The following is a 25831-nucleotide window of genomic DNA, read 5'->3' on the forward strand; positions in this document are numbered from 1 at the left end:
GCACAAACAGTACTAGGCAGCTACTTAAAAAAAAAAAAAAAAAAAAAAAAACAGCGCGTGTCGAAGCGGTGCAAAAATTTCCTCATAAGTGGAAGTCGAAAGGATGAAAAAGGAAGTGCTAATGAGAGGCAGCAGCACCAGCGGTGGGTACGCGGCCTGAGCTGATGGATGCACTGACAGGGATTCAGCGTCATGTTCTATTCTTATGAAGTACTTTTCAGCGTGACTGTTGAGCCCGGACAAGCGAGTCAACGCACAGCAGCGTGGCGGTGAACCAAACACAGGAGTGGCGTGAGCTACTGTTGGCATATCGTGCACTGTTTTCCTGTGCAGGGCCAGTGATGAATGAAAAGCAGGTAAAAAGACTGTGGAAGTAAATAATTTCATGTCAGTGGCGAATATCTTCACTAAAAGACTAGGGAAGAAATTTTAAAATGTAGGAAATTGTGTGCGTGTGTGTGCGTGTGCGCGCGCAGCCAGGTCAGGCCATCGGTCGCTTTTTCCCACTCAATCAGTCCGCGGTGACAGGCATTCAGCGCCACGCCTCACTCCGGGCTAGCGTTTTCAGCTTTCCAGGAATTACTTCGCCGCCACAACACCTGAGGGACACCCGCGCCTCGGCGAAGAGTGAACACCCACACACGTCCATCTCGCGGTGATCCCGGCGACACACCGATCACCCCGCCACTGCAGGAAAAACGTTTTTTTTTCAATCCTTCAACATATTCATGATTTCACTAACACCTCCAAACTGATCAAAAAATTCAGGGATGAAATCATATTACCTTTTTGCTGCAATGTTAATTTCAGTTTTGACCTTTCTGCCGATCTGCCAGAGAGGAAAACATCCTTTTTTTCTCCTTGGACATGTTTGTGATTCCTGGAAACCTTGAAAAGCAACGACAAACACGGGATTTAGTCACCTCACATTTTTGCTTCATTCTTAAACGTTTCGATCTTTCTGTCAGTCTTTTTACGCCGCACCAAGGAGAATGTTTTCTTTCGTCCATCCTTCAGTGTACGTATCTGTCATTTCACTAATCCTTCACAAGCCATTAAACAAAGAGAATGGATTAAATCAGATCACATTTTGCTGCAGCGTTAAACTCTGTATCAGTATTCCTGCCAGTCTTTCTACGTTGTGCAAGGGAGGAAAGTAAGTGATTTTACCTCCATCATATAACTTCGCTAATCCTTTAGAATCAGTTAGAAAGAAGAGAGACTTACGTTCCATTACAGTTTGCGTGCAATATTAACCCATGTTTCCATTCTGCTGCCATTCCGTCTCCGGGAGGAAAAGTACGTGTTTTTCTTCCAACAGTTTAGAATTTCGCTAATGCTTTATAAACCGCTGGAAAGAAGCCATAAAGCTTGCACTGCCACCACAGCTATATATTGGTGTTTCTGACATTCCGTCAATCGTGAAGAAACCCGCCTTTTTCCTCCTCAGCATGTTTATAATTTCACTAATGCTTCAAAAATTATTAGGAAGAAAAGTTTAAATTCCATTACGTTATACTGCAGTGTTAGCCTCCGTTTTGCTCTTCCTCACAACGCTGCGCCGGGAGAAGAAAAATGCTTCGTCTTCCTTCAATGTGTTTATGATTCAGCTAGTCATTCAAAGCCGCTAAAAAGGGAAAACTACTGAATTCCACTACTTTTGGCTGCGGTGTTAATCAAAACTTAAGCCTGTCTGTTATTTTGTGCACGCTTCACAAAAGAATTCCTTGTGGGAGGATGAACAAATATACCAGGTGAGCTGTTGCCTTCCTCCCTCTTCTGCACTGTAACGCCAGTCAGCTGATTCAGAGAAATGGCCGCTATCCCAGAATATCTCTTCCTTGCCCGTGCTTTTACATTCTGAACGTGCATGATTTACGTCCCTCCCTATAATTCAATGGCCATCGTGTTTTTCTGTCACGCAAACTTTGGATTTCTTACTTTTTTAAATTTACCACTAAATCTCTTATTTTCAGACAGATTAAATGGCAGGCTCATTTCTTACCAAATGTCAAGATCAGTCAACTCTCCTCCAAATGCTCACTATTGCGGAATAAATATTTAAAAAAACACTTCACCTGGAAGAGAGCGAAACTTTTCAATGGCGGAAATGATTAATTTTTGGGTGTGTTGTGAAGCATGACCGGGCACAGCAAGGCCGAGCGAAAGGTAGGGCTGTGCCGGGCTAAAAGCTGAATTTATGGACCAACGTTGATGAATACTGCGTTTCCATTCATAGATTTAATACTGCAGTTTTAATATATGATGCTCTCCAAAAATATTACGTTTGCATCTATACTTCGCAACACTAAAACTATGAGCATCGGGGTTTCGTTCATCTGATTTAACGTTGCTAGATTTAATATATAACACTTTTCATGAATACAACGCCTGTCCTTTGCTGTGGGTGGGTGGGTGGGGGTGGAAGATAACGCTATGAATTATATTTAACATAGTGCAGCCAATCAAAGGGGAGACCTTTCAGCGCTGAACTTTTCTGCGAAGCGAAGAATCACACTGACTTTTCTACGCATTATTTGTCTAATTCCTGGCCACAGTACTTTAAATGTAACACAAAAGTTGGTAAGACGTTATCATTTACTTATTTTATTCTATTTTATTTAACTTATTTTTTTGGGGGGAGAAAGGTTAACATGTAGCTTAACGCAAGTACATATGTCAGCATCTATCGGTCATGCTGGTTCTGTGAGAGCAATATGAAGCAAGCGTTTCGAGAGAAGAGAATCAATATTATGAAAGTAAATACGCCACTCGTTGTGTTTTTTACGAGGAGGAACGTACCACTACCAGATTTCATGTGCCGCTTTCCTCATTCAAATAACTCTTCCTTTTAAATGTTGCGCCGCTAATTACAACGCTTGAGTCTTTGGGTAGATGCAGATTACTCACTTCACCTCTTGACTTCATTCATTCGTATTGATTTTGGGAGAAAGAAAATAAGTCTAAATTAAAGTAACAAGAAAGAAAATTATAGTCTAAGTAAATGTAACAAGAAAGAAAATAATACTCTAAATAAAAGTAACAAGAAGGAAAAAATAGTCTACGTAAGGTAACAAGAAAAAAAAAATAGTTTAAGTAAAATGTAGCAAGAAAGAAAACAATAGTGTACATAAAAATAACACCCATAATGCACCAGGGAGGTGGAAACACGATAAGTCTTGGGATGGCTGGCCCGTTAATACTTACTGTTAAGAAATTTAGCCGCCAGTTTTTTTTTCATCTACTGGCTTCCTTCCTGCCACACGGAGCGCACGCCAGCCGGATCCATTAGAGTAATGAGAGGAGTTCGAGTTTAAAGAGAATTTCAATACCACGCGCAATACCATAATGTTCTTGTGTTAAATCAAGCAAACACACACGGAACGCGATACGAATCCGTCACGCTGGGTCCTGTTTCTATGTATGTATGCATATCCTCTCTCTCTCTCTCTCTCTCTCTCTCTCTCTCTCTCTCTCTCTCTCTCTCTCTCTCTCTCTCTCTCTCATTTATCCTCAGTCTACGGTTTTCATTTCAAGTTTGTCTGTCTGTCTGTCTGTGTGTCTGACTGTCTGCCCCCCTCCCCGCCTTCTCTCTCTCTCTCTCTCTCTCTCTCTCTCTCTCTCTCTCTCTCTCTCTCTCTCTCTCTCTCTCTCTCCATCACGAGCAAACTGTATTCATTGAGCAATCTGCATTTTCGGCGGGCAAAGCTCTATATATCTCGCGGATCACGCCGTCACACTAAACACTATTGGGCGCCGCACGTCCTGACAAACCCGCAATGGAATGGCAGCCAGAAAAATTATCAACGTTCTTTATGAGCCGGAGTTACTCGCTCAGCCACCACGCGATGGACTGTTTATGTTCGCGTGTTGGCGGTGGTTTAGTGTGCGCTGGCGATTTTATGGTGTGTGTGTGTGTGTGTGTGTGTGTGTGTGTGTGTGTGTGTGTGTGTGTGTGTGTGTGTGTGTGTGTGTGTGTGTGTGTGTGTGTGTGTCCTGACTTCCTAACGCTTTCAACAAGGTGATTTAAGCTTTGCCTCTGTGTACAACTGTTTCTAAACTTTAAACTCTTGGTCAACGTTTGCAGACGAGAGAGAGAGAGAGAGAGAGAGAGAGAGAGAGAGAGAGAGAGAGAGAGAGAGAGAGAGAGAGAGAGAGAGAGAGAGAGAGAGAGAGAGAGAGAGAGAGAGAGAGAGAGAGAGAGAGAGAGAGAGAGATTTGGCAGACAAAGGAAGGTGAGGCATACCAGGAGACTAGCGGCGTGTGGTGGTGTGATGGCGGTGAAGGCTCTGGTGACATGGTGAGCCGCTGAAGTAACACGGAAATGTGGGTAAAGATTGAAGGAAACACTTTTATCCACTCCCTCTTTCCTCTCTTTTCCTATGAGTGGCAGGTGTTCTGTTCCTGCTGACGGCTCACCACCAGTATTCCCTTCCTCGTGTTTTTGTCTATCAATCATCACTCACTCGTTGTAGGAAGTCGCTAGCTCCTTTATTTACACTTGTTTTCTACTTTTCGAGTCTGTTAATTGGGCCTTTCATGGGTAACTGCCTCTGTTCTGTTGATATTAACTGAGCCTGTTAGGGGAACTGCAGAATGTTCAGCTGAAAGGAAAGTTATGCACAGTTTATAAAAAGTCTGATGTTAGTGTTGAGAAATACTATATAGATGGTATCTGGCCGAGGCTCGCTCTTCACACACGCTTCCCCCGATGCTCACTGACCCTGGAATTGGGTTTTCACTTCTAAAACACACCATTTCTCCATCACACGCATCCACTTAAATTTGTGAATATAAATATGGGAAAAAAAAAACACGGACTTAACTTTTAACATCTGTACCTAACTGGATAACTGAGACAGGTGTTTTCGCTTCCCCCAGGTGAGCCGCTCAGAGGAAGGGAAGACAACGAGGCACTGACCAACTCTCCAGCATATCACAGCCACAACCACTACAACCACCGCCTCCTGCCGCAGCAACATCACAACCACAACATCAGCCGGTGAGAAATTGATGTATTTTGAATTCTACAATGAATGTAACTTCAACTTTTAATCACCTTACCTTCTTTCCTGGTATGGCTGTGTTATCCTTTTCCTTTCCTGTAAGTGTAATGAGAAAGGATATTAGTTACATGGAATAAGAATAAGAGGAAATAGTAAAATGTGCGAGAATACTGAAACATGCATTACAATATGAAAGAGAGAGAGAGAGAGAGAGAGAGAGAGAGAGAGAGAGAGAGAGAGAGAGAGAGAGAGAGAGAGAGAGAGAGAGAGAGAGAGAGAGAGAGAGAGAGAGAGAGAGAGAGAGAGAGAGAGAGAGAGAGAGTGTGCGTGTAACTCCGTTAAAAAATCGAATGGAATACTTGCTTTTTATATAATCTATTTCTGTTCTAGCAGGTGTGCCTCCACTGACAACATTTTTCCACATAAGCACAGGACACAGCCTTGTATTACTTATCGGTGCTGTCATTTATATTTTCGCCAGAAGTGTCCTCGCCATCTTTTCCTATGTCTCACGTGCAAGTCCGTGGAAATTAAGATAATTCCGCTAAATTTATTAGTTCAACCAACTTGGAGCAGTGTACACCCTGCCTTGTTCATTCTGTGTTGTTTTTTCTTGACCTTTTCTTCAAGCCAACATCCAAGACAATTAAACTCCTTGTGTGGGTAGTTCACTTAGATTTATGAAGTCCAACAACCTCCAACCAACGCACATGTAATCTTCCAAATATGTTCTATGATAAGATTTCTAACTTTCATATTTTTTTTCCTTTTACTCAGAATTCATTAAAATTCCTGAAGTCCAATCAACATCGAGCAACACGCATGAAATCTTCCAATTATGCTTGACGATACTATTCTCAACTTTTTGTTTTTTATCTCTCCTTTTTATTCATTATCCGAAAACGATAAAAATCTCAGTGTAGATATTTCACCAAAATGTGTGCCGTCCAAACAGGTGCGACCATTCCACACAAAGCCTTGTATTCCATTATCTTTATTTTTCTCCGACCACTTTTTCTTCGCTCATACCAAACATGTATAACACGCGAACCTCTAATTTGTACATGAATTAGTCAAGCGCGACTCACGCCATGTCTTGCACGTTCTTTATATTTTCTTTAATGTTTCTTCACGCCTCTCTTTGCCTTATATCCGAAATCCAACACACGGGAAACCCAACACACCGGAAATCCTGAACTAAATAATTCACTAAGTCTCGTCGAGCCAAAACCATTTCCACCAATAGACACTAAGCTTTCCCCTGCCCTGTCTCGCCTTGCCTGTCTAATATTCCCCCTCCAGGCGCCGCCGCCTCGCCTCGCCTAGCTCTGAATGGAGTCTGGAGTTTCTCTGTAAGCTCTGGGAGGAAAATGAAGCCCTACCTCACAAAGTACAAACAATCGCCTCTTTGTGCTCCTCCCTCCCAATCAGGATCAAATGTGCACCTTCTCCCTGGGCGAGACACTGGTGCATAATGTGTGCAACAGAAATATAGGAAAAGACACGAGTGTTTGGCTGATATTACTAACATTAGAATACAGTAAAAGACGTATTCTTTATTTACACGTAATTATTTTTATAGCTTTTGTAAAAATGAAGGTGGAGACACAAGCTGTAGCTGCCCGAACCCTTGGCGCGCACCTCTGTCATATTCCCAGTTATACATAAGTAATTATTCGGCAAATAAAATATTGAAAATATATTGAAAATAAAACGTTAAATAACAAGTTAAATAAACAAAATTATTCACTCGGAAGGACTGATCAATATGTCAATGCTAAAAAAGTTAGCTTCAATTTAAAAAAAATCCTGACAACGTCCCTTTCACTGATAAAAATCTATGTCGTTAACATTAACAAAACAAAATAAAAAAATAAACATTCAAACAGTAAAGCTTTTATTAATACTCGAGCTGACAACCGTGAGTGTACGACTGGAATATGCCTCACTTCATTATAGGTCAGCCACCAACTGTTTTTGATATGTTCCCTCCCACACACACTTTTGAGGTGATGGAGTGTAAGGCTGATACTTCCACTCGTTAGCTTCCTCCTCGCGAGAGAGAGAGAGAGAGAGAGAGAGAGAGAGAGAGAGAGAGAGAGAGAGAGAGAGAGAGAGAGAGAGAGAGAGAGAGAGAGAGAGAGAGAGAGAGAGAGAGAGTTTTTACTTTCTAAAAACTAATATAACATTATTTCAAAGTACATATTTTGTTATAAAAGTTAACAGCCCACACACGCACGCACACGCGCGCAGACAAACAAACACACACACACACACACACACACACACACACACACACACAACTCCACCCATACCATTCCTACCCTCTGCCAGTCTCACAAACCAACCGATCTAGCAAGTGTATATAGTCATGGAAAGGAATAAGAAAACGTACACTACCTCAGAGGATCGATACACGCCCGCACGCTACGATCTGCCGCGCGTCACGACACACACAAACACACACACACACACACACACACACACACACACACACACGTAATGTTTCTATATTGCACGGTTTTTTTTTTATGTCACTTCTTATCAAAGAGATACTAAAAAGGCAAGGAGTTTTATACACTTTACTTAAATAATGATATCTTTCAGGTTGTTATAGCGTGTTGTAATCTTGGTACCAGCCTTCCTGTTTATATTCTTCCTTTCTCATTTATTCCTTCTATTTTTACTTCCTCCTTCATTTCTTCATTTTTTCCATTCTTTTTGTCGCGTATTTCTTCTTTCGTGTTGCATTTCTTCTTGACACTCTCTGGGTTACGCCACAGGCAATCCCTTGTGAGATTCAAAACACTGGGTCACCTTTGATGAATAAGGCACTAAAAGATAAAGAAGAACTGGACTCAGCAGCCTGAAGTGTAAAGTAAAGGTCGGCCGTTCACCGCGTGCCGGACTGTCAGCTGCCCGAGGGAAGGTTATCGCGAGGACTGAGGGGGAGTAGGAACAAAAGGCAGAGGAGGGGTGGTGTGATCAACAAGGTGGCAAGGAGTGTGAGGGAGGCTTGGACAATGACATTTCTTTATCCGCTTAAATACCGCGGAATGAGAAGGATAACAAAGAAGGGCGAGGTGGCCATCAAAACTGCGCCACCACCACTATTTATATCACCGCCACCATCATCACCGTCACATCTCAAATCCGTGTCATTACCGCCCCAGCTTATATGAGGGGAGAATCTTTTGTTCACCGTGGGTACAATAATTGTCTTCTATAATACGAGGTTTGTGTTCATGATGGTGCTGCTGCTGCTAATAATAATAATAATAATAATAATAATAATAATAATAATAATAATAATAATAATAATAATAATAATACCATTGTCATTACCACACTCACCACTCTTACCATTGTCAACTTAAAAATGACTCCCACTGTTCATTTAACCTTATCATTGTTTTGCTAACCCTTTGTTCTTACCTGCCCCGCTCCACTCTCCCCCCTGCCACACACACACACACACACACACACACACACACACACACACACACACACACACAAACACACATACACAAACACACAATATCATCAAACCAAATAGAAGCAATGGTCACAAGTATGGCAAACTTGGCAAGAGACCACCGCAGAGTTTTACGGAGTGGCACATCTCGTCTCGACTAACCTAACCTAACGTAGCGTAACCTAACTTAATGTAACGTAACCTAACCAAACTTAACGTAACCTAGCCTAGCCTAACTTGAGCTAATCAAAATTACGTAGTCTAACTTAACCTAACCAAACCTAACTTACCCTAACCTCTTCATACCTAGAAGAGGCAAAGGGAACAGTTGCTTCAGGTTAAAGGTAAAAGAGAGGGCGGGCTTGGACTCGTCAGTGTCGGAGGGACGGGAAGAGTGCAAGAGTGAGAGCCAAAGTTAGAACACCAAGCGTCCTGGAAACCTGTCTGTTGTCACGTCAAGGGAAGGAATAATCGATGTTTGGTGGGAATGCCGTGTGTATGTGTGTGTGTGTGTGTGTGTGTGTGTGTGTGTGTGTGTGTGTGTGTGTGTGTGTGTGTGTGTGTGTGTGTGTGTGTGTGTGTGTGTGTGTGTGTGTGTGTGTGTGTGTGTGTGTGTGTGTGTGTTTTGGTGCTCTTCTTTTATACCCAGCTCGACCTCCTCCTCCTTCTCCTCCTCCTGCTGCTGCTCCCCGTCCTCTTCCACATTCAGGGGATCGCTATTGAGGAAGAAGTTCTTTCCTCACATTCATTTTTTTCCATTCCGCCGCTGAGTCCCCAAGACGTGTACTTCGCTGACGACGATTTCTGTGACTGCCTCAGGAACTACAGCCCACGAGGGGATACCGAGTAATCTAAAAATAAGCAAGCCAATCCCTTTTTCCAGCGGTTTAGTTTTTTGAGTGTTGGGAAAGGTGAATTGTGGCTTGAATCGAAGGTGGTTTGTTATCGAAGGTGGGTTGTCATGGCTTTAGTCAACATTGGCTCTGTAAATTGCAATGATAATGCTTGTGTTGATTTTCCTAACTGGCTAGTCGATGGTATTGATCTCTCTCTCTCTCTCTCTCTCTCTCTCTCTCTCTCTCTCTCTCTCTCTCTCTCTCTCTCTCTCTCTCTCTCTCTCTCTCTCTCTCTCTCTCTCTCTCTGAGTGTGTGTGTGTGTGTGTATATATATATATATATATATATATATATATATATATATATATATATATATATATATATATATATATATATATATATATATGCCTATGTCTCTAATATACCTGAAGTCACCGGCATAACACCAGTATATTTTCGAAAAAATAAAAAATAAATAATTCTTGAAGTTTTAGAATTTTCAAAGCGAGAGCTTTATTATTTTTTCACATGGAGCAAACTGATGAAAACCTAAAAAAGAGAGAGAAAAATGCGAGTGTCATTTCAAATACAGATAAAAAGATGAAAAAAAAGATAAAAAATGCATTTCAAAGTCTGGCAGCACCTTCATGTCATGTTTTCAAGTGAAATCTAAACCCTTTTCTCTGAACAGGTGCGTCAACGGCTACCTGCAGGAGGACTACACCTGCTCGTGTCACCCCTGCTGGGACGGCCTCACCTGTGACACGTACGGTAAGTTGATTCACCGTGATGTTGATTATAGTTTTAATCACCTCACATCCCCTCATATAAAAGTCGCTCAATAGATTACCTAATTTATTAACAGTCATGAGAAAACTGAATTAACGAGTCCTCATTCGGAGATAATTACAGGTTAGCTAAACTGCTTATTGACTAATTTACCTGTCAGCTATGCCTGTTTTCCTTCAGCATTAAGAAGAGCGTGTTTGCAGCTTGTTATCAGCCGCTCCAATCACTCACAATTATCTCCAAAGCGGCGCGTCCAATACAAAGCCCATAACATTTAATTACGTGTCCACGGCGCTTGTTTTCCTTTACTATTAAGAATCTAAGTCATGTTTATGAACTGCAGCCGGCGACTCCAATTACCAAAAATTATATCAAAAGTGGCGCGTTAATATTGAAGCATGCAAGTTTTTGTTTATCAGTTGATGTTTAAATTTCCTTCACTGTTCAGAAAAAAGTGTTTTTTACTTTTTATCTACTTTTTTCTTATTAATGGTTCCAATCATTAAGAATTATATGGAAAAATGTGCGTACTTTAGTGAATTATAGATACTTTTCTTACCTGCCAGGGATGCTTATTTTTCCTTCAGTCCTGTCTCTCAAAATTGTGCCCAAAAAGGAGCGTTAAAATATCAAAGTCTACAAAAATTTCACAACCTGTCAATGGTGTCTAATTTTTCCTTGCGTTCAGAACACACGAGCACGCCGCCAGGCTGCCATCGGCGACTGCAATCAGAATTATGTCCAAAGTGGCGCATGCAATCCTGTTGTCTCCCAAAGTTCATTATCCCATTGTGTCAGGATGATAAAAAAAAAAAAAAAAAAAAAATGTATATATATATATATATATATATATATATATATATATATATATATATATATATATATATATATATATATATATATATATATATATATATATATATATATATATATATATATTCTTTTCGTTTAGTGTCAGCCTTGAACAGTGTGCCTTTAGCCTGACGCTCAGCGCAATCACGCTCATTTCTCTCCTGTGTTTGCTTACTCTGTGTTGCGTCTGCCTTTCAAATTACTGTGATGTGATGGATTGTTCTCGTTTTAATTTACTTCGGAGATGGACTTTTGGGTAATTATTTTTTGGCACTTTGGCGGACGAGCATAAAGGAAATGACTCATGTGGGCGAATTATACTTTTGTGTGTGAATGACACAATGTTTGCTTTTTTTTTAAATTCTCTTTATGAGTGAATATTTTTTTTTTTTAATCTATCTAATAATCTCTCTCTCTCTCTCTCTCTCTCTCTCTCTCTCTCTCTCTCTCTCTCTCTCTCTCTCTCTCTCTCTCTCTCTCTCTCTCTGCTGTGTGTGTGTGTGTGTGTGTGTGTGTGTGTGTGTGTGTGTGTGTGTGTGTGTGTGTGTATATATATATATATATATATATATATATATATATATATATATATATATATATATATATATATATATATATATATATATATATATATATATATATATATATATATATACACACACACACACACACACACACACACACACACACACACACACACACACACACACACACACACACACACACACACACACACATATATATATATATATATATATATATATATATATATATATATATATATATATATATATATATATATATATATATATATATATATATATAATGTTTAGAGCGTGAGGGCAAAATTAATACATACAGGTAAGAAGACCTGGATCACTTGGGGATTGGTTCACCTGGAGGGAGCATCGTTGTCGAAAAAAAAGAAAACAGACTTTTCCTGTCTTTATTGTTATTCTTCCTTCTGCTGGTCTTCGTACGGCAGAAAGTAATGTTTTCCTACTCTTATTTCTCCTACTACTAATCTTTGTCGTCTCAACCCTCTGTATCTCTTTGTCCTCCTCCTTAGCCTCCTCTTCTCTTTCCTCCTCCTACCAACCTTCGCCTTTACCATCCTACATCTTACTTTACACTTTACGCTGTAGTCTCTCAAAAACACCATCGTAAGGACTTAAAGATCTGCTGCTGTTTGTCTTCCTTCACGTTCCTCCTCCTCCTCCTCCTGCTCCTCCTCCTGCCCCTGCTGCTCATAATTCAGTCCCTACACATTGCCGTCCCTTACCTTTACCTTTGTTCAGTCTCAGCCTCCCTTCCCTCACCTGGCTGCATCTTTGTGTGCTCGCCGTGATAAGCACCTAGGGGAGGCTGAGGTTCACGAGGCAGAGATTCGGTTATGCCAGCCAGACTCAGAGCGAAGCCATGAACCCCCGAATTACACGGAGCCTCGAATACAAGTTAATTAACCTTTCATCCTATCCGCCGTTTCAAGGTCAGGTCAAATTGGACTCAGAAATCGAGATGAACCCAAAATTACGCAGCCATGAGCACAGTCTAATTACATTTTCTCCTCGGTACTCCAGCTCTCCACGCTCGCCTGAACCTTGCCCACGCACGTAGCGCCGCGGCAAACATTCAGTCGCCAGAGGGAAGCTCATAGGCCGGAGGGTTAAACGTGTGTAATTCTTGCCTTAATTGTATCCCAGGGCTTGTGTTGTAGTGCTGCAGTTCAGTCGAGAAAAGGTAGTGTGTGTGTGTGTGTGTGTGTGTGAGCTGGAAATATACTACGTACGTGCGTTGTGTGATGGTGAAGGGATGGAAAGAGAGAGAGAGAGAGAGAGAGAGAGAGAGAGAGAGAGAGAGAGAGAGAGAGAGAGAGAGAGAGAGAGAGAGAGAGAGAGAGAGAGAGAGAGAGAGAGAGAGAGAGAGAGAGAGAGAGAGAGAGAGAGCAACCAGTCTATCTGCCAGCCACCTAGCAAGAGAGAGACAAAGACAGACTGACGGATAGACAAACAGACAGACAGGCAGACATAAACACAGATAGACAGACACAGAGCCATCCAGTTAGCCAGTCATGAAGCAAATTAACCCGCCAGAAACCCAGTCAGTACGCAAATCAGCCATTCACTCAGCCATCCATCCATTCATTCACTCATTCATTCATTCAGTCAGTCAGTCACTCAGTCAGTCAGTCATCGAATCATTCACGGAGTCATTCAGCCGGTCGGATATACAGACAAAGGTGAAAAAGGAGATATATCGAAAGGAAACAGAGCTGGGAACGGGAAGGCGAGATAAGTGAAGCCAACAAAAGTCAGAAAATACGTGCAGGAAAGGAAAACTGAAAGGAGAATAGAATAAAGAAACAAAGTTTGTGGAACAAAAATATAAAGTAAGTTACAAATTGAAGAAGGATGAGGAAAAAAACAAACAAATTAATAAGGCAGAAAAGGAAAACAGTTTAACGAAAAAGTGACTGAGGAAATATAACTTGAGGAAAAGATTTAATAAAAACACCTCAGTTAGGTTGAAAATATGAAAAATAAAAATATAAGAGAAAGAGAAAAAATGAAAAGTTAAATAAGAGGAAAATATGAGAAATACATCCAAGTACGAAATGCGCACTCAAGAAAGCATGACATAAATGCAAAGAGAAAATAAAACACACACACAAAAAAAAGAAAAAATGAACACAAAAACCCCCAAAAATGAGCTGAGTGTCTACACAACAAAATACCAAACGTAGAAAATATAAACGAATAAATACGAAAAAAATGCAGTAGAGAAAAAAAAAAAAAAAAAAGAGGGAGAGAAAGACAGAAGGTATACATTGAAGAAGACAACAGTCCACTGAAAAACAGAACAAAGGAATCAAAGGAGGATAAACATTGAAAAAAAAAAAAACATACAGAGAACAGACTTAAAAGAAACCAAAGAACTCTTTTAGAGATTTTCGTGAAACTTTTGCTGTTGCCTTGGACATATCAAAAGCTTTTGATAGAATCTGGCACAAAGCTTTGATTTCCAAACTACCCTCCTACGGCTTCTATCCTTCTCTCTGTAACTTCATCTCAAGTTTCCTTTCTGACCGTTCTATTGCTACTGTGGTAGACGGTCACTGTTCTTCTCCTAAATCTATTAACAGTGGTGTGGGTTCTGTCCTGTCACCAACTCTCTTCTTATAATTCATTAGTGATCTAAACCAAACTTCTTATCCTATCCACTCCTACGCTGATGATACCACCCTGCACTTTTCCGCGTCTTTTCATAGACGTCCAACCCTTAAGGAAGTAAACATTTCACGCAGGGAAACGACAGAACGCCTGACTTCTGATCTCTCTAAAATTTCTGATTGGGGCAGAGCAAAGTTGATACTGTTCAATGCCTCAAAAACTCAATTTCTCCATCTATCAACTCGACACAACCTTCCAGACAACTATCCCCTTTTCTTCAATGGCACTCAACTGTTCCCCTCTTCTACACTGAACATCCTCGGTCTGTCCTTTACATATAATCTGAACTGGAAACTTCACATCTCATCTCTAGCTAAAACAACTTCTATGAAGTTAGGCATTCTGAGACGTCTCCGCCAATTTTTCTCACCCCCCAGCTGCTAACACTGTACAAGGCCCTTATCCGTCCATGTATGGAGTATGCTTCACATGTCTAGGGGGGTTCCACTCATACTGCTCTTCTAGACAGGGAGGAATCAAAAGCTTTTCGTCTCATCAACTCCTCTCCTCTAACTGACTGTCTTCAGTCTCTCTCTCATCGCCGCAATGTTGCATCTCTAGCTGTCTTCTACCGCTATTTTCATGCTAACTGCTCTTCTGATCTTGCTAACTGCATGCCTCACCTCCTCCCGCGGCCTCGCTACACAAGACTTTCTTCTTTCTCTCACCCCTATTCTGTCCACCTCTCTAATGCAAGAGTTAACCAGTATTCTCAGTCATTCATCCCTTTCTCTGGTAAACTCTGGAACTCCCTGCCTGCTTCTGTATTTCCACCTTCCTATGACTTGAACTCCTTCAAGAGGGAGGTTTCAAGACACATCATTCAATTTTTGACTACCGCTTTGGAGCCTTTTTATGGGACTGGCATTTCAGTGGTCATTTCTTGCTTTTATTTTATTGGATTTTTGTTGCCCTTGGCCAGTGTTCCTCCTACATAAAAAAAAAAAAAAACTATACGTTGCAAAAAAGAAAAAAATAAATAAAAATACCAAAAAAGAAAACAAAGAAAAGAAATCAAAGAAAGAAGCTATAGAAAAAAAAACACTAAGAGAGAGAATCAAAGAAAAGTTATGCAAATCCACCGGAAAAAAACGAGAAAAAATCTAGGAAGTTATACAATGAAAACAAATATTAAAAAGAAAAAAAAAGAGAAAAAATCAACAAAAGAACCTACACACAGACACAACGAGTAACAATAACAGCTCACGCACAAACTCTGGAATCAAAACACAATCACAGGCCGCGTCAGGCAATCATATTAAATCCCATCGGTGCCTCGAGCATGCAAATCCTGACCTGAATCGAGTTTTAAGGGACAGATTATTGGTTCGAACGTGTGAGAGAGAGAGAGAGAGAGAGAGAGAGAGAGAGAGAGAGAGAGAGAGAGAGAGAGAGAGAGAGAGAGAGAGAGAGAGAGAAACTGGGACACGAAAAAAGGGACGAAAGAAATAAAAAGACTGGTAGAAAGTAAAATAAAGGTAAAAATAACGTAAACAAATAAAAAAAATCATAAAAGGAGAAAAAATCACAATAAAAGAGAGAGAGAGAGAGAGAGAGAGAGAGAGAGAGAGAGAGAGAGAGAGAGAGAGAGAGAGAGAGAGAGAGAGAGAGAGAGAGAGAGAGAGCTCAATAAAACCCAGTATCACCGGTCATAAATGTAAATGAAATCGCCAAGGACACGAACACGAACATAAGTCTATAACGAGGAATAAAAATCCCTTTATTACCAAGATTATACTTTCTGGGACCAAATAAAGAAGGAAAAAAAGGAAGAGAAGCGAGAAAATCATGATTTATTCCTTGCCTTCCTTTCTCCTCTTTTTTTTTTTTTACCTCAGAACGAACAGATAGATATAAAAAAATCAAAGGAAAAATAAGTATTCGATGTCTTAGGGAGAGAAAGAGGAAAGAGGAAAAAGGAAAGAGAGTCAGTACCATTTTTCCTCCTTCTACTTTCTCCTCCTATCGAACTCACAGCGAAAAGGTATATAGCGAAAAGAAACAGCTGAATGGAGGAAGGGAAAAGTTTTACCACCAAAAAGAGGAACAGGAAAGATAGGAAAAGAAAGAAAAATCAGTCACATTTCTCTTCTTCCTACTTTCTCCATATTTTCAAGTCACAACGAACAGATGAATGGAAAAAATCAAGAGAAATGGAAGAAAGATGATGTTTTAGAGCAAGAAAGACGAATAAAAAGAGGAAAAAGAGAGAAAAGGGAAAGACCACTCCTCTTCCTATTTCCCTACATTTCCAACTCACAACGAACAGATGGATGGAAAGAAGTAGGGTTAAATAAATGCAAGGCGAAGGGAAAAGAGAGGGAGAGAGAGGGGGGCGGGGAATGGGTTTGGAAGGGAAAGACACTTTGATAGAGTTGGGATGAAAGGATTGCGAGTGATGTTGCAAATCCATCCCTCGCTATCTAACGCACACAGGAACACACACACACACACACACACAGACACACACACACAGACACACACACACACACATTTACAGGCTGACACATTTGCAACTGTACACTCACTCTACAATCACACACAAAAATTGCACACACACACACACACACACACACACACACAAACACACATGTATAGACAACAGCTGCACACAATCTAAACAAACATATGCAAATAAACGTGAAGAAAAAAACCATAAAACACAAACAAACGCAAGGGGAGGATTGTGAAATATCATTAAAATCGTGACAAAAGAGAGAAACAGGAGAATAAAAGAAAAAAATAACAAATGAAGTCAATCACACACACACGATCACACACACACACACACACACACACACACACACACACACACACACACGGGTCAAAAACTTATCTTTTACATGGAATTCCGTGTTTGGTTAAAAAAGTCACGCTCAATTACTGACAGTTTTATGCAAGTCTCGCCAGAAAAACAAGTCCGTAATATTACTTAAATGTCCGGAAAATGAAAGTGTGTTGTTCTCGCGTCACGGCAACACAACAACAACAACAACAACAGCGACGGAATTATCAGCACAAGCAGCAGTGATGAAAGGGCGAGTGAGTCCGCATGAATAAAGAAAAGCATGGAGAAGCATCAATTTATTCTGACGTGGCAACGCTTGGGTCGTGCGGCGCTGAACAATAGTATGGTGAGAATGGCTGCAATACTGACACTGGAATTAGGTTATAAGGATCGTCACAGCTAAAGGCGATGAGAATTTATATATATGAAAGAAGGAAAGTTTTAGGAAATGTTATGTAAAAATTGTGACATGTTAGGAAATAAAAAGAGGAAATATACATAAAAACAATGGCAATTAATATACGGAAAAAGGAAAAATTAAGTGGAAATATGTGACAACAATTCTGCATACGAAAGAGGGAAAAATTATTAGGAAATATATGCCTATAAAAACTGACAATTTATATACGAAAAAAGCGAAAAAAAAAAAAATAAGAGAATATATATATAACAACATTGACAATTTATACACAAAAGAAGGAAAAAATAAGAGGAAATATATCAGTAAGGTTTTCACTTCACTGCTTTCCCCTATTTGTTTTAACCTTGCCTTTTTTATGGCTTATTTCATAATTCACTTGTGACAGAAATTATTTTAACATTCTTCTTCATGAATAAACACAAGCAGCATGAGTGAAGGAACTATGATGAAAAAAAAAAAAAAATCACGAGTCAGACCTCCGCTTCATTAATTCTTCATGATTCCTGGCTTTTTATAACATATTTCTGTAACCTTCCTGACTGGGTACACTGTCACGCTCCTGCCATCCTCTAAAGTCCACCTCAGTACTTCATTCCACTCTCATTCCATCTTTTTATTTCATTTCTTTTCGCCTCAACTTTCCCCCTCGTTACAAAGGAGGTAGAAAATGAGAAAAAAAATCCTAAATCCAAACTCATCCCAAAGTAGAAACCACGAGACTGAGAAGAGAAAAAGAAAGAAAAAAAGAAAGAAAGAAAGAAAACTTAGCCTTAAATAGGTCTCACTGGTTTAAGAACAACGTGGAAAGAGGAACATAAGATATATATATATATATATATATATATATATATATATATATATATATATATATATATATATATATATATATATATATATATATATATATATATATATATATATATATGTAAAACATTCTCATCTTAATCAGAGTTGCGCCACAGTAATCTCAAATGCTGACGGATATTAACGAACATATTCTGAAACACTTCGGCGCTGCACACTGCTTGCATTCAAAAGACTCTAGTTGAAGTAACAGGGATTTTCAAGGGTGTTTTTAGGGTTCTAGTGACAGATTAACAAGATTTCTACATTACTAACAAGAGAAACATTCGTGAAAACCCAGATAATTTTCTCTGTGGCCTTTGAAAAGAGTCGTGATGAGAGCAAAGCGGTTCAGAACACGAGCGTAAGAGTGAAGGCACAAGACATGAAAACCTCAAGGGGGAATAGGAAGAAATGTATCATCCTTCTATTAATATCGATCTACTCGTGCAAGACAAGAATAACCTAATAAATATTTCAAGATGCTTCACTAATGGCCTGTTGTTATCTGTTATTTCTGCCCCTCCTTCCTTATATTATTCCTTATCCTCCTCCTCGTCCTCTCTATTCTTCCTTCCTTCTACTTTTCATCTCCCTTTCGTCTTTAAGGAATGACAACCTGAACATTTACAAAAGATAAGTGTGCATTTGGTGAGAGAGAGAGAGAGAGAGAGAGAGAGAGAGAGAGAGAGAGAGAGAGAGAGAGAGAGAGAGAGAGAGAGAGAGAGAGAGAGAGAGAGAGAGAGAGAGAGAGAGAGAGAGAGAGAGATCAAAGGACGAATGGAGGCATGAAGTTTGTGTCCAAAAAAGCATGCAGGATGATGGATGCTCCGTGTGTGTGTGTGTGTGTGTGTGTGTGTGTGTGTGTGTGTGTGTGTGTGTGTGTGTGTGTGTGTGTGTGTGTGTGTGTGTGTGTGTGTGTGTGTGTGTGTGTGTGTGTGTGTGTGTGTGTGTGTGTGTGTGTGTGTGTGTGTGTGTGTTTGTGTAAGAGGGAATGTACCTTTTAAGTGTATGCAGCTGACTACACATGAGAGAGAGAGAGAGAGAGAGAGAGAGAGAGAGAGAGAGAGAGAGAGAGAGAGAGAGAGAGAGAGAGAGAGAGAGAGAGAGAGAGAATCAAACTGGGGCAGACGCAGGGACGGACGCACGCACGCACGCACGCACGAACGAACGAACGAACGAACGAACGGACAAACAAACACACCGGGAGAAAGAAAGAACAAAAAACTGAGACAAATAAATAAAAAAAGCTCTACCCCTAGTGGCGACGCTCAGAACCAATCGCAGAGGGTCAGAAAAAAATAAAGGGAAAAAAACAAAACAAAAAAAGAACATAGAAATCCTGGAAACGACGTCTTTTATGTGGCACTCAGCTCTCCGCCCATCCATAGCGCTCCTCCTCCTCCGGTAATAGCCAATCCGTTTTTCAAAGCACCCTTCTGAGTGTACGGAGTGAGTTGGACTGAGGGAGGGACGAGGCTGCCGCGTGTGTCGCAACCCGGGGCCTCGAGGGCTTCTTGCAGGGCTGGCGCGGGGGACAAAGGCGGTGGAGAGGAGGCGGAGACACATTGATAGATTGTTCAGTGTTGGGTTAAGATAGATAAAGCAGTGAACGGCGAGTTATGAAGTGAGTTGTAATGCAAATTATTTTGTTCTTAAGAGGGGCGCAGGTCAAGGGCAACAAAGAAAGGAAAGGGACACAGAAAATTGAGAGACAGACAAACTGTTCAGCGTTGGGCTGGGAGGATAAACCAGTGCATGATGAATTATGAAGTGAATTGTAATGCACATGATTTTTTTTTAAGAGGGTCACTGGCCAAAGACAACAGGAAAGAGCGAAACAAAGGCCCACTCAGATGATAAAAGAGAACACAAAAGGCAAAAGGAAAGGAAAAGATGAAAGGGTGTGCAATGTTAGATTAGGGAAGATAAACAGCTAAAAATAAAACTTTGGTGATGATGATGATGATGATGATGATGATGATGATGAACAACGGAGCACAAAAGAAATGTTAGACAAAAGTAACTAAGATAAATAATAATAATAATAATAATAATAATAATAATAATAATAATAATAATAATAATAATAATAATAATAATAATAATGATAATAATAATAATAATAATAATAATAATAATGAAACAGGAGGGAAGGAAAGTTAAAAAAATATGAGAAAATAATTGTATAATGAAAGAATATTGAAGGCACAAAGCAAGGAAAGGTAAATATAATATAATAATGCTAGTAGCAGCAGCAGCAGCAGCAGCAGCAGCAGCAGCAGCAGTAGTAGTAGTAGTAGTAGTAGTAGTAGTAGTAGTAGTAGTAGTAGTAGTAGTAGTAGTAGTAGTAGTAGTAGTAGTAGTAGTAGGGAATAAAAATGGAACAGAAAGCAGGAAGAAAAAACAATGGAGGAAAGAAGAGGAAGACAGAATTACTAACCAAACAACGAAAGGTGTGCGTAATAGATATTAAATATATACTTTAAATAAATAAGTCTGGTAATGATAATAAAAAAATAACAAAAAAAATTGAAAAAGCAAAGGAAGCAATTACATTTTAAAGCAAAAATATGGAAAATTCTGAGATTAAAAAGTGAAATAATAATGTTGATGACAAGCGCGGTACACAAAAGAAAACAAAGGAAGGATGGAAGGAAGGAAGGAGAGAAAGAGAGGTGATGTGATATACTATTGGCAAAACTGAAAGAAAGAAGCGCATGAAAAATAAATAAATAAAAAAAAACTATTTTGACAGCATAAAAAAAAAGAAAATCAGGTGAAAAAAAAATAACACACAGTTTTACGTTTCCATCCCTCAGGCTTATGTTACAGTTTACTCAATAGTACAAGCTAAGAAGACCAGCTTAGATTACCTGTAACTACCTGTCGCTACCTGGAGTGATTGATGTGAGGCACACACAGGGGAAATGCTGGGAAGTAAAGGTACAGGTGTGATGGCCGCGGTGCCCCGAGGGAGTGTATCAAAGAACAGGTGAGGCGGTGAGGAGAGCTGGGAGAGTGGTGAGGTGTGATGGGGAAAGAATACTGGTGTGGTGTGGTGAGGTGTGGTACTGGAGGAGTGTGGTGTAGTGGTGAAAGTGTGGTGTAGTGTGGTGGATGGCAAGTGTGGTGTGCTGTTATGGTAGTAAAGGAGTGTAGTGATGTGGAATGGTGAAAGTGCATGATGGAGTGAAAGTAAGATGGAGGACTGTGATGGCTGGTGTGGCAGTGTGGCAAGGTGAAAGTGTGTGGTGACGTATGGCAGTACCGTGGTGGTGTGTGGTGGGGAACATATTTGATGAGGTAAATATGGCAGTATGGTGATAGGACCGAAGCGATGAGGGCATAACGGGGAACAGTTCACACAAAATACACCACATCCCAAAAAAGATATAAAACCCAAAAATTACCACCATCACCACCATCACCACCATCATCACCACCACCACCACCACCACCACGACCATCATTAGAAGCAGGGAAAGGAGGGAAAAAAAGTATCCAGGCCACAACACCAAAAAAAGCACTTAACATACAAAGTTTCCAGCCAGTTCCCTCGTCCTCAGCTCCACTCGAACACTCATCCCTCTCTCTCTCTCTCTCTCTCTTCCTTGCTTTACCTCTCTCTCATCAGCCCTCTGCTCCTCCTGCTTTTCCAAGTTTTGAGGTTTTCAGTTCCTCTTCCTCCTTCTCCTCCTCCTCCTTCTCCTCCTCTGATTATTTGTGTTTTCTTAAAGTTGTTTTCGTCCTAGTCATTCTCCTTTATTTCTACCTTCTCCTTTTTCTCCCCCTCCTCCTCCTCCTCCTCCTCCTCCTCCTCCTCCTCTTCCTCTTCTTCCAGAGGCAACACTACCGTCTCTGCCCTGTCATAAACTCTTTCAAAGTGAGTGTATTTTACTTTGATATGAACCTGATTTTGGACACGTAAACCTCAAGAGGGAGGAGGAGGAAAAGGAAAAGGAGGAGGAGGAGGAGGAGGAGGAGGAGGAGGAGGAGGAGGAGGAGGAGGAGGAGGAGGAGGAGGAGGAGGAGGAGGAGGAGGAGACAGGGGAAGGAGAAAGAGAAGGAAAAGGAGAAGGTAGAAATAAAGGGAAACGACTTGGACGAAAACAACTTTCAGAAAACCCCAAATAATCAGGAGGAGGAGGAGGAGGAGGAGGAGGAGGAGGAGGAGGAGGAGGAGGAGGAGGAGGAGGAGGAGGAGGAGGAAGAGAACGAAGACGACGACAACAACGATGAGGAAAGAATGATAAGATAGGAAGTATAAAGAAAAATAACAAACATGAATAAACAGCACCAAGAAAGGACAAAATTATTACTGCGGCGTCACATAAAGAAAGACAAGAAGAAAAAGGGGCCAAGCAACAGAAAAAAAAAGAGAAAGAGAAAAGAATAGGAGAAATGGGAATAAAGGAAGGGAAATAAAGGAGATAAAATAAAAGAAAGAGAAAGGCCAAGAACAAAAAACAAGTCTTAGAAAACGCAAAATGTCAGTACCACAAAAAAAAAGAAAAGACGAGAAAAAGAAGTAAAAAATGGACCAAGGAACAAGAGAAGAGAGAAAAAAACAAGGAAGCAAGGGGAAGGAAGACTAAAAAAGAAAAAAAAAGAGAAAAGTAGGAGGAAGAGTAGGAGGAGGAAACGACAGTAATTGGAAAAGAAAGAGGCAGTAACAGAGACAAACAACAAGAAAAAAAGAGAAAAATACAAAAAAAGGGACACAAAAACACACCAGATTTAAGAGAGAAAAAGAATCTCAGGGAAAAAAGAAAAAAAAAGGAGAGGAGGAGGAGGAGGAAGATGAGACGTGGAAAGGAAAAAAAATGGGGAAATGGGGAGGGAAGAGAATGCAAGGACCTGAAGAAGAGTGATTAATGAAGGCAGTGAGGGAAAGAGGATGGGAAGAAGATGAAGGGGAAGATGATGAGAGAACTAAAGATAGAAGGAGAAGGAGAGGCAATACGTGGTGGAGTAAAGAGAAAGTTTGATGAAGGGGGAGAGAGAGAGAGAGAGAGAGAGAGAGAGAGAGAGAGAGAGAGAGAGAGAGAGAGAGAGAGAGAGAGAGAGAGAGAGAGAGAGAGAGAGAGAGAGATAAAAAAAAGGAAGAAAGCAGAAAAAAGACACACTCAAAAAAAAAAAGAAAGAAAAAGTGAGAGAAACAAAAGCATGTAACCGACAAAGAGACTGACAGGCTCTCTCTCTCTCTCTCTCTCTCTCTCTCTCTCTCTCTCTCTCTCTCTCTCTCTCTCTCTCTCTCTCTCTCTCTCTCTCTCTCTCTCTCTCAGTAAATATAAAAATATAAATAAGAAAAGGCTTTTGAGTGTTTTCGCTTTGAGTGTGTGTGTGTGTGTGTGTGTGTGTGTGTGTGTGTGTGTGTGTGTGTGTGTGTGTGTGTGTGTGTGTGTGTGTGTGTGTGTGTGTGTGTGTGTGTGTGTGTGTGTGTGAAACCGGACAAGTCACCAACTAATCTTGTAAAAAAGAAATAAAGAAATAAATATATAAATAAATACATTCATATACAAATATAAAAATAGAGACAAACATACTGACACAAAAACACTGCATGATAAAAAAAAATAATAATAATGAAATAATAATGCTCATGGAATATAAAAAAAATAATAATAATAATTAGTATGAAAATGAACACGTAAGCTGCATGATGAATTAATATGAAAAAAGTAAATAAATAAAAGAGATGATGAATAATTAACTCTAAAACAACAAATATGAAGCTTTTAGGAACATTTAATGGAACGTGAAATTTTAAAGTATCAAATTTTATCCCATGTGTGTGTGTGTGTGTGTGTGTGTGTGTGTGTGTGTGTGTGTGTGTGTGTGTGTGTGTGTGTGTGTGTGTGTGTGTTAGCTGTCTGTCTTTGTTTATGTTCTGTATATCTCTCCCTTGTTCTCTCTCTCTCTCTCTCTCTCTCTCTCTCTCTCTCTCTCTCTCTCTCTCTCTCTCTCTCTCTCTCCGCTGGCTAATAAAGGCTCCCCGTGTTTGATGAATCCTATTATGAGTGTTTTTACCCTCCCACGCCGGCCATGCAAGAGAGAGAGAGAGAGAGAGAGAGAGAGAGAGAGAGAGAGAGAGAGAGAGAGAGAGAGAGAGAGAGAGAGAGAGAGAGAGAGAGAGAGATTGAACATAAAAGCATATTGAAGGTACACACAAACACCCCACACCACGCCCACACCTACACCTCCCCCACACGCACACACTGTGAAGATAACATGAAAACAGCGTAAACAAACAAACACATGCACACAGATTAATAAACCAACAAACAACAATAAAAAAACAGGTAAACAAACACACGAACGTACATACATACACAAACACAGAGACACGCACAAAAACGAGAAAAAAGAAAGTAGAGGAGGGGGAGAAATCACCTGAACAAAACACACACACACACACACACACACACACACACACACACACACACACACACACACACACACACACACACACACACACCTCGTAAACACAAACAAGAAACAAACGAGGCAAAACAGAACCTTTACATGCCACAAAAAAAAGAGAAAATAAAAAATACCCAAATGAAAACAAAAATAAAAACAGAAATGTGACCCAAATACAACACACTCCCAACACACCCAAAAGTGTAGTATAAGTGTACTTTACATATGAATATACACACTACCCCTTTTACCTTCGCTTGATTAATAGCCAGGTGGAATAATGACCAGGTAAGGCACGTAGGGAAGATAGGACTAGGAAATATAAATGGATATAAGGAAAGGGAAGAGAGGTAATTAATCCCTATTCTTACCTGTGCAGGGTGAGTATAAGGGGTTGTTTGGGTCAATTAAGGGAATATCCAGGTATTTATGATAATGTTGAATAAAAATAATGTTAAGATTTTCAAGAGGGGAAAATTTTTAGAGGTGTTGTTCCAAAAGGACTGTGAGAGCGAAGGAGGGAAAAAAGTGTAAAATTTGTGAGAAGGGGAAACTAAACGTGAGGCAAACAAAGAGATGAATGTGTGGGAAGAATGAGAGGTAAAAAGTTGAATAATATGAATACGATGAAAGATGAATAAGAGATTGTGTAAATGTAACAAACAGACAGACAGACAGAGAGAGAGAGAGAGAGAGAGAGAGAGAGAGAGAGAGAGAGAGAGAGAGAGAGAGAGAGAGAGAGAGAGAGAGAGAGATATAAAAGGCAGATACCACACCAACACTCTCTCTCTCTCTCTCTCTCTCTCTCTCTCTCTCTCTCTCTCTCTCTCTCTCTCTCTCTCTCTCTCTCTCTCTCTCTCTCTCTCTCTCTCTCTCTCTCTCTCTCTCTGTCTCTGTCTCACGCAACCACCCACCCACCCACACACACACACACACACACACACACACACACACACACACACACACACACACACACACACACACATACATACACATACCAGATCACCAAACTTCGCACACAAACTCACTCAGCCGTGACAAAAACGCCGCTTACGTAAAAACACATCGAGTACGTTATATCCCCGACAGAGGGCGATCATATTTCTATCGGAAACACGGGGCTTGCCAGGATAACCGCACAATGTAGCGATGCCTGCGTTAGGA

General features: G+C 40.4%; 1 protein-coding gene and 1 long non-coding RNA gene across 2 annotated transcripts in view; one reads left to right on the forward strand and one right to left on the reverse strand.

The window, feature by feature from the left end:
• LOC135090883 (uncharacterized) overlaps positions 1-25831 on the reverse strand; it is a 133754-nt gene that overhangs the window by 86355 nt on the left and 21568 nt on the right. The window contains exon 2 of the long non-coding RNA XR_010262158.1: positions 5065-5102. This is a non-coding gene — a long non-coding RNA (uncharacterized LOC135090883). The remainder of the gene's footprint in view (positions 1-5064; positions 5103-25831) is intronic.
• The window catches only part of LOC135090882 (uncharacterized), a 104478-nt gene that overhangs the window by 57462 nt on the left and 21185 nt on the right, over positions 1-25831 (forward strand). The window contains exons 3-4 of the mRNA XM_063988035.1: positions 4882-5002; positions 10010-10089. Of these exons, the coding sequence (XP_063844105.1) occupies positions 4882-5002; positions 10010-10089 (201 nt within the window). The remainder of the gene's footprint in view (positions 1-4881; positions 5003-10009; positions 10090-25831) is intronic.

This window comes from Scylla paramamosain, chromosome 36 (genome assembly GCF_035594125.1).
Source record: "Scylla paramamosain isolate STU-SP2022 chromosome 36, ASM3559412v1, whole genome shotgun sequence".
Taxonomy (NCBI): Eukaryota; Metazoa; Arthropoda; class Malacostraca; order Decapoda; family Portunidae; genus Scylla; species Scylla paramamosain.